The sequence below is a fragment of the Channa argus genome, chromosome 7 (assembly GCF_033026475.1).
Source record: "Channa argus isolate prfri chromosome 7, Channa argus male v1.0, whole genome shotgun sequence".
NCBI classification, from domain to species: domain Eukaryota; kingdom Metazoa; phylum Chordata; class Actinopteri; order Anabantiformes; family Channidae; genus Channa; species Channa argus.
This window is the reverse complement of record NC_090203.1, coordinates 11465432-11474728: the sequence shown is the minus strand read 5'-3', so window position 1 is coordinate 11474728 and position 9297 is coordinate 11465432. Positions and strand designations below refer to the sequence as shown.

At 36.9% G+C, this 9297-nt stretch overlaps 1 protein-coding gene across 6 annotated transcripts; it reads left to right on the top strand.

The window, feature by feature from the left end:
• Positions 1–2000: 2000 nt before the first annotated feature.
• On the top strand, positions 2001–9192 carry prpf3 (PRP3 pre-mRNA processing factor 3 homolog (yeast)). Of its 6 annotated transcripts, none has more exons than XM_067509610.1 (17): positions 2001–2178; positions 2571–2724; positions 2987–3117; positions 3449–3616; positions 3724–3810; positions 3936–4183; positions 4270–4388; positions 4475–4662; positions 4803–4969; positions 5450–5532; positions 5874–6017; positions 6104–6203; positions 6356–6469; positions 7175–7293; positions 7939–8016; positions 8104–8159; positions 8328–9192. In XM_067509610.1, exons 2-17 carry the CDS (start codon positions 2580–2582, stop codon positions 8475–8477), a joined length of 2097 nt encoding a protein of 698 aa, XP_067365711.1. In that variant the 5' UTR covers positions 2001–2178; positions 2571–2579; the 3' UTR covers positions 8478–9192. The 6 variants fall into 6 exon arrangements, with proteins under 6 accessions (XP_067365711.1, XP_067365710.1, XP_067365708.1 ...); XM_067509609.1 differs by having other exon boundaries at positions 5450–5547; XM_067509607.1 differs by having other exon boundaries at positions 2002–2174; positions 3912–4183; positions 5450–5547.
• The last annotated feature ends 105 nt before the right edge of the window (positions 9193–9297 follow it).

Sequence of the window (9297 nt, the reverse complement as noted above, 5' to 3'; positions counted from 1 at the left end):
GTGTGTAATAAATAATTAGAACAAATTGATTCACATTGACTTTTAATTAAAATCTGGTTCTTCAGCAAATGCAGCTTTTATTCAGCACCTTAATTAATGAACCAAAAGGCATAAACTAAAATGCATAGCAAAAACTATGGATGACATAGTAACCAATAGAAATACAACATTTAGTCACTTGATGCTTGGACATCCAAATCTCCTAACATGGCTACAGCACCTCCAATCTCTTGCTATTTTACTTCCACCAAATGTTACCAAATGATTTCGAATGATTCCTCTAATGAACTAATATTAAAATATTAGTTTTATAAACTTTACTAGCCTGTTTTTAATGGACAGGTTGTGGGATTATATATAATATAAAGTACATAACTAATAGAGATTATTATTAGTATTAACACTGATGCATCAATTAAACAATACAACAGCAGCATAGCTGCTTGAGGTGAAACTACTGTTGGTTACTTTAAACACTGCTTTATTTTCTCAAAACAAAGATGTTTTCGGACTGTGTACTTCAAACTATTTTTAATTTAAATGGATAAACTGACTATTTTGAAACATTATGAATTAGGCATGTCGCAGGATTACAGTTGCAGAATTATATTTTAATTACTTGAAACTACTTAAGTTTATATAGAAAATGGGTTAAAATATTCTTATTGCACTGATAAATATCTGAATAATTTTTAAGACAAAGGAGAGAATAGGTTTCGACTCACACTGCTTACAAACTAAATTTTCTTCTTGCAAAATTCAAATTCCAAAATTTTTGGCTGAGAAAAAAAAAATCTCTGAATTCCCTCTCTCTCTATCTGAAATGCTCTGAATTGCCATAATTCCACTTAATATGTTGCATATGCGCAGTTGACTGGCTTACTTTAGATTGCTTAACAAAGTAATTGTGATTCAGAGCACTTGTGGCATTATTTGTAATACTTTTTTTAATCAAGTATATATGAATAAAGAAATATGTTGCCCAGTAGGGCAATGTGTCTGGCTGATGTGTTTTAATTGTTTTGGGACAACAAAGCCCGAAATGACGCCTTTTAATTTTGGGAATTTAAGAAGTCAAATATTTTGTTGACAGGTTATTAAGGACTTCCATTTAAGTGGTTATTTAAAATTGACCTTTGCGGCACTGGTATTTTAATAAGTTAAGAACCTAAAAATAACTTCATAGGAAATTATGTGATGACATTGGTGATGAACTGTTTTTGCTGAAAGAGCGGAAATGTTTGGTTTTGCTGAAAGCTCACTACTGAAAAATAGCTGAAATGTTTACTATAAAAATTAAAAAAAAGGAAAAACAAAAAAGTAGAAAATAAGAAGAATTGAAGGTTTTTTGTTTTGCCTCAAGTGGATGTAACATGAAATAGTAGCATACAAATCCTCGAAACTGGAAATTGAATAGCTGGGTGCAAAGTTTAAGTCAAACACCTGAAGAAAAGTTGAATTTATAAACTACTATGACCATTTCAAAACATCATATTAAAGTTGAAACCTCAGTGAGGTCAAAGTATCAGATATAAGCTAAATATTCACAGTATATTATACATTGTACTAGTAATGTAGTCTAACGTTACATAAGTAATCTAAGTACTTTCACATCCTTTATACGCGTTTATACGTGTTATGACAGTTAACATCAAGTTACTTGACGTCTGTGTTAAACATAAAATTATTTTTGGTGTCAGTTTAGTTTTTTCATAATTAACATTAATGAGGCATAAAAGGAGATGTTAAACAGAAGCAATGCGGTACAGTGCTTCTGATTAACATCTCATTAATGAGATGAGATTAATGACTGTTCATTTGGTCCAATATAAGCTTTGACAGTTGACTGACTTCTCTTAACCCTTGATTTCGACATAATGTAATACGTTTCATCACAACACTAATGAACAAACGTGACTGAGTGGGAGCTAAGTGGAAACAACTAACCCGAAACCAAAACCAGTGCTCGAAAACGCTCACGAAGAAGAAGCAGCGTCGGCTCATTTCCTATTCCGGGTCGCGGATCCGAAAACGTCGTGTGTACGGCGCGACAAAGCAGAAAGTTTTTTGAAAACTTAGCAGTTTGTGTTTTACGCTTACGCAGTTTCATATTTTGCCTTGTTTAAGTTTTACAACGCATGCGAGCTGACAACGAATAAAGGCAACATCGAGTGGTTGGTATGTTTTATTTAGCCGTTATTCGCTAATGTTGGTAGCTTAACAGTGTGCTAACTAATGTTAGCAGACAGTCGGAGAGCTTTGGCGGATGTAGTTGATTGTAGCTTGTACGTTGCTCGTGGTTAGCATATTTCTCATTCAGTGCAATGTTGCAGCACATAACTAACAATCAGTAGCAAGTTAACCACATACTGTGTGTGATTTAAAGATTGTAAGGTTAGTGTTTATCCCATAGATAAATGTGCACAAGTAAGTGACACAGACGAGGTTTGTGCTCATGTAGTGCTAGTTGGAGCTGACATCGGCGGACAAGGCATATAAACAACACAGGGTGAGAGTCCATGTACACAAGTTGGTGTTGTTTAACGCAGCAACTTTATGTTGTACTGCAGGATTTGAGTATGTCTCTACCTAAGCGGGAAGTGGAGGAGCTAAGGCCATGGGTGGAGCGCACTGTGAAGAAGGTACTGGGTTTCTCAGAGCCCACTGTGGTCACAGCGGCCTTGCATTGTGTTGGGAAAGGACTAGACAAGAGAAAAACCATAGGTAACTATTATTTACCCTGTTGATGTCTGGGGTCTTTTACATATCAGTTAAGGAAATGTGTGTTCACCTTGAATGGTATCTCTTACAGATGAATAAAGTATTGGTTGTTATATTTAGAAATATACACAATTGAACTTTCATTTGAACTGTTAATTCAGATAATTTTAGCTTAATCTTGAGGAATGATAATATAATATTATCATAACAGTGGTCAAAGATATACTTGATTTGTGGTAAGCATCTGATGCTCATTTGCCTTCAGATCAGTTGCGACCCTTCCTTGATGACTCTGCTGGAGGTTTTGTGGAACGTCTTTTTGAAGCTTTGGAGGAGAGTCGCATTGCCCGCGGCAACAAAGGCTCAGGAGAAAAGAACCGCAAAAGAGACTTGAAGGTGCATTTTCTCTTTTTATATTGTCACTGTACAGTATAACTAAATAATTAGGCCTAAAGTTATTGCCCTGAAGTTATACTGACTTGTAACATATTTACATACAAACTTCCTAGATTAGACATGAAATTAGTTGCTAATTAAACCCCTGCCTTCACCTTTATCTGCATAAATAAATTTATTGACTTGGATATATGAGACCTTGCAAGGCAGATAATAACACACTACCCATACTCTTGAGTAAACACTTCTGCCTTTGATTTAACTGTCAAATGTCATTATTGAATTATTATATAATTTTATTGGTATTTCTGTTTTGACTCGATGTCCCCAGGATGTGTTTGGTGATGAGGCTGAAACTGGTGCAAAGCGAGAAATGCCAGAGGCAGTAGATGGGACTGTGGCAAAGCGAAAACGGGTCCCTCGCTTTGAGGAGGTGGAGGAACCTGAGGTCATACCTGGGCCTCCATCGGAAAGCCCTGGCATGCTCACCAAAATGCAGGTATGAGACAACTGCTTACATGTTGAAGCATCAGACAGTATATAATTATCTTGTCTATAAATTATTTGTTTTAATACATTTTTTTGTGCCTTTTCCTGTATCAATAGATCAAACAGATGATGGAGGCCGCCACAAAGCAGATAGAAGAGCGGAAGAAACAATTGAGTTTTACCTCTTCTGTCCCTGCTTCACCAGTAATGATAACTTTAAATAATCAAAATACTGAAAAACAAGTTCAACAATTTGTTTTAGTACTTTTAATATAATACAAATTTTTATTTATTCCTGACTTTAGCGGTTGCCCATTTCTACACCACAGACACAACTGGAAGCTTCTCCAATGTCACGACTTCTTGGCACTTCTGCTGGTGCCTCGTCGATTGCCCCCTCCCAGGCTGCCAGCTTTATGAATGATGCTATCGAGAAAGCCCGCAAAGCTGCTGAGCTACAAGCGCGCATTCAGTCCCAGTTAGCCATGAAACCGGGTATCCTTGGAGCCTTGGGAAATACTGGGCCCCAAAATCTAATGGCGCTAGCTAATCTACATGCCATGGGAATTGCACCACCGTAAGTAATGTCAAAGTATTGGGTTTTAAAATTGAAATGGGAAACATGAGGATGATGTTTGTTTGTGTCTCTGTTTCCCTTAATAGGAAAGTAGAAGTCAAGGAGGTGAACAAGCCAACACCTCTCATTCTTGATGAGAAAGGCCGTACTGTAGATGCAAGCGGCAAAGAGGTTGAACTCACACACCGCATGCCCACATTGAAAGGTATGCATACACTGGGTCTAATGCCTGCAAACACATCTTTATTTTGTATTTTGTGATTCTCATTTAATTGTCCTTTGTGTGTTTAGCTAACATTCGAGCAGTAAAGAGGGAGCAGTTCCGTCAACAGCTAAAAGAGAAGCCAGGGGAAGACCTGGAGTCCACATCCTACTTTGATCAGCGTTTGTCTATTATACCAGCTCAGCGTGCTCGTAAGAGCTTCAAGTTTCATGAACCAGGGCGCTTTGAGAAGATTGCTCAAAGAATTAGAACCAAGGTTGGATTTCCCTCTAAAATTATTTTGTCAGCAGTTGTTTTAATCTGACTATTGGTAATAAAGTATGTTGCATTGTTGATGGTTAACTAATGTTTGTGTTTTTTTGCCACCTCTCATAAATCGATCTTTACCTCAATCAGTCCCAGTTGGAGAGGTTGCAGAATGAGATTGCCCAGGCAGCAAAGAAGACAGGAATACAAGCATCCACAAAACTGGCACTTATTTCACCTAAGAAAGAGATTGGAGAAGGAGAGGTGCCCAACATTGAGTGGTGGGACTCTTTCATCCTGCCTTCCAACATAGAAATGTAAGAACCTACTACTAACCCAGTTTCTTAATGCTGTGTAGGTTGTTTGGGGCCCTTTGTGAATTGTGACTTATTTACAGGTACTATTTATCCTCACTTTTTAACTCTTTTTTTTAAATTTATTTTTTATTTTTTTAAGTAAATTTTTTTTTAGTAAATAGTGTTCTTTTGTCTTTTTGGTGTAGATTTATCCAGGATAATGATTTACTAGTAACTGGACATTCTAGATACAGGTGTATTTTAACACATTGACTGCACTCAGGTGATTGAATTTTAACAGTAACTCTAACATCAGCTGACTGCACCTTTTAATGTTTTGGGTAAGTTACGATAAAGAGCGAGGATCAATATTTTTGTAATTCAATTTCATATTTTGTTATTTATTTATAGTACTTTGAACTATAGTACTGTTTTTTTACTTTGACTTGAGATGTCTTAATGATGGCATTAAGTTGACATGTTTCCTTTTTTTCTATAAAGAACCCTAGAAACAGAACTTGACGAGATAGAATTCTTTGGTGTGACCAATCTAGTAGAGCATCCTGCCCAAATGAGACCTCCGGGTAAGTGTAGTGAAGGTAAAAAAAACTTTTTTGTTCTCTTTAAGGTGCTACTTAATCAATGGAAGATTTACAATGACTACTTCTTAAGAATAAACGATTGAAGTTGCACTGCAGATACAGAACATATTTACTTATTCGTTCCCAAAAAACATATGTGAACATTGGAATTCTTTTTCACAAAGAAAATGTATTTGCCTGGAACAACATGCAGGCCTAACTTGCTTCTGTAATTTTTGAAAGAAATCATGTACAGTTATTGCACTTACATTCTATTACAAACCCTAGTGCTATTAAGTGACATTTATTGTATTTCTACTTTCTGTTTTGTATTTTAATCTCAGTTGACACAGAGAAGCAGGTAACACTTGGCGTATATCTGACAAAGAAAGAACAGAAGAAACTGAGACGGCAGACACGAAGAGAGGCCCAAAAAGAAGTGCAGGAGAAGGTCCGACTTGGATTGATGCCTCCACCAGAACCCAAAGGTACCTATATTCAGAAAGTACAAATAAATACCATTCTATATTTAACAGATTTTAGCTAAAAAAAAATGTTGCTTACATTTTCTCAGTACGTATCTCCAACCTTATGAGAGTGCTGGGGACAGAGGCAGTGCAGGACCCTACGAAGGTAGAAGCCCACGTCCGAGCGCAGATGGCCAAGAGACAGAAGTCAGTAATGCAATGTTTCTCTTCAGTGTTATTCATCATTTCTTATTTCTTCCACCATTATGATTCTCTCATTTTAGTACCTTAATGTGTGATAATTTGTGGAGAATAAAATCTGCCTTTGAGGTTTTCTAATAATGTAACTCTTTCTGCAGGGCTCATGAGGAGGCCAATGCTGCTCGGAAGCTCACTTCTGAGCAGAGAAAAGAGAAAAAGGTCAAGAAGTTAAAAGAAGACCTCACTGATGGTGTTTACATTGCTGTGTACAGGTGTGTGTTTGTGTGCTGTTGCACCCATACACGTGGACAGGGAGAGAACACTTAATAGCCCCAGCCAGTTCTTTGTGGCCCTAACCCTTGATATTTTTTTTTTTTTTTTTTGCATTCATCTGAAAATCCTCAATGACCATCAAATAGCACAAATACTATTTGAATGCTATTTGTTTGTATTTACCTATTGTCGCCCTACTGACTTTGGCATACATCTCTCCTTTTTTACATAACATAAAATAAGATTTAATAATATGTTTAGAGACAAATATGATCACAATTAATGAATATTGAAAAACAATGAGCATTGTGCCAACTAAATCAATTCAGAACCAGATTATAAATTTGAGGGCTGTAGTGCTTTAAAACGGTGTTGTGGTTTACTAACAAGAGTTTCTGTTATTTATTTATTTTTTTAGTTTTATTTATCAATGAAGCTACCTTCCACAATGATCACACAGCACCTTAATCAACTGCTTAACTATATACGGTACTTAACTTTTAGTTAAGTGTGTTCATATTGAGCATTAAGCAGCATGAACGTAATTATTTCTGGGCTGCTAATTTCATTCACTGTTTATTTACCCGTTATTACTCAGTTTTGAGGAGAGGGCTAGGGGTACCAAACGAATTGGGATTGGCCAAGTGTAGCTCAAAGACACAATGCAGCCTGTCTAATTTAAGCATCTCGCCTTTCTTGTACAGGATCCGTAACCTGCAAAATCCTGCTAAGAAGTTTAAAGTGGAGGCCAATGCCAACCAGTTGTACCTGACAGGCACAGTGGTTCTGCACAAAGATGTCAACCTTGTAGTGGTGGAGGGAGGTAAGGAAGAAACATTCTTGAAAATGTATCTCTAATTCTGACTTTAAATAATATTTTTTAAGGTAATTTAAAAGGTAAGTAACAAATAAGAATTTAATAATAAAAATTATATTGACAATGATAATTTATAGACTGATCATTTTACCTAGTTTGTCCCTCAAAAGTTCTTTACAACAATGGCAGAACCTGGTTTCAACAGTTTGTTAGGCTTGACTTACATATATAAATGCTCTGTAATAATTAAAACTGTAGCTTTTCATACAGAAAAGAAAACTACACTTACAAGAAATAAACATGGCATGGACCTAATTTGGGGATTTGTATGGGATGATTGTTACAGTTGTTATAACACAAGTCTTAGAGAAAGAAATTGCAGTACACACAACCAATGCTCTGCTTCCTGCAGAATGGGCTAGCAATGCCCCTTTACAATTGCTCAATTTCATGGGAAAAGGCTAATGTCACAAAAGACCAGTTAGTACTGTGTCTTATTCTGAAAATGGAAAATGTGTTGTTGCATCTGCTGCATCGGCTATATGCCTATTTCACATGTTTCTAGAACGGAAACCTCTCAGCTTACGATTGAGGTATCGCAGTCAGATGAAAGGTTACAGTGGATTTAATGGATTTTTTTATATCTTGTAGGACCCAAGTCCCAGAAAAAGTTCAAGAAGCTGATGATGCATAGAATCAAATGGGAGGAACACAACAGTAAAAGAGATGGTAAGAGTGGTTTGACTTTTCTACCAATTATAGGTGTTTGTGCGTATTTCAGAAGTTATAAACTCTTGACTACTGACTCTCGATTAGATCCAGATGGTGAGGATGATACAAAGAGGAATAACAAGTGTTGGTTGATCTGGGAGGTGAGTGTCAGAATGCACATACTCTGTATAATGTTGGAAGCTCATGTCTTCAACTAAGCAATTTAAATTAACGGACAATACAGGAACATATCTCTGGCTTTTTAGGACTTTCCACTGCTTTGTTTTGTTTGGGATATTATTCAAGTGCAATATCTTACGATTCTCTAGGGAACGGCTAAGGAGCGTAGCTTTGGGGACATGAAGTTCAAGCAGTGCCCCACAGAGAGCATGGCTAGAGAACACTTTAAGAAACACGGCACAGAACACTACTGGGACCTAGCTCTCAGCCAGAGTGTGTTGGAAAGCACAGATGACTGAAATCTGCCTGAGAGCATGTACTTTCTGTCATCGTCACCTCTCCCTCCTGCAAATGCCCGGACCAACAGCCTTGCATCCAGCCGACCCACACCGTTAACTGGGTGCCTTCACTTGGGGATAGACAGAATTAATCAAAAGACTTGAACTCAAAAAAGGAGTAAAAAACCAATAAAACCGTGGATGTTTTTTTTTTTTATTTGTCAGAATGTTTGACAGGTCAGGGTATGTGTAGGACTGTGTGCAATTGCCTGCATCAGTGATATCTCTAAGGTTGTAGGTGCTTCTGACAGATAATGTTTTTGTCTGTTATTGGCTACAAAACAGACTGCAATGGGATGTAAATCACTTATCCTAGATGGATAAGTGTGTTTATGTGATGATGACTAATTGTTTCAGATTGTTATGACTCTTTTTATGCTAAAATCCTCATGTAGACCGAAAAAAATCCCTGTTTAACTCAAAATGTTAATAAAAACCATCCCACCAGGGAATGACTGCACTACTGCTGTGCTAACATATTAAAACTCAACCTGCATGGACATCTGGGTAATTTTACGATGTTATAAGATTTATCATTGCAGGTGCATTAAAATTCCCAGGTCCCCTTAATTTTTTTTTCTTTTGGTGGGGGGCAAATGAGCAAATCTTTGCTCATTTGTAGCTGAATTCTCTGTAAAGTCACAGTCGCAGCCATGAATAAATGAAATATGACCAACTTGTGTCTGTTTTTTCCCTTAGCATTAAAGGGCGCCTTCACTCATACTGAATTTACTTCCAGTTTGAGTAGGATGTGTAAATAAATGCCATTAGACTTCCCTAT

Excerpts from the sequence above, each read along its gene's own strand:
- prpf3 (XM_067509607.1), top strand. The coding sequence starts at position 2,580 with ATGTCTCTACCTAAGCGGGAAGTGGAGGAGCTAAGGCCATGGGTGGAG. Across the intron at positions 4,389-4,474 it reads CCGCATGCCCACATTGAAAG|CTAACATTCGAGCAGTAAAG; the intron begins GTATGCATACAC and ends TTGTGTGTTTAG. Across the intron at positions 7,294-7,938 it reads CCTTGTAGTGGTGGAGGGAG|GACCCAAGTCCCAGAAAAAG; the intron begins GTAAGGAAGAAA and ends TATATCTTGTAG.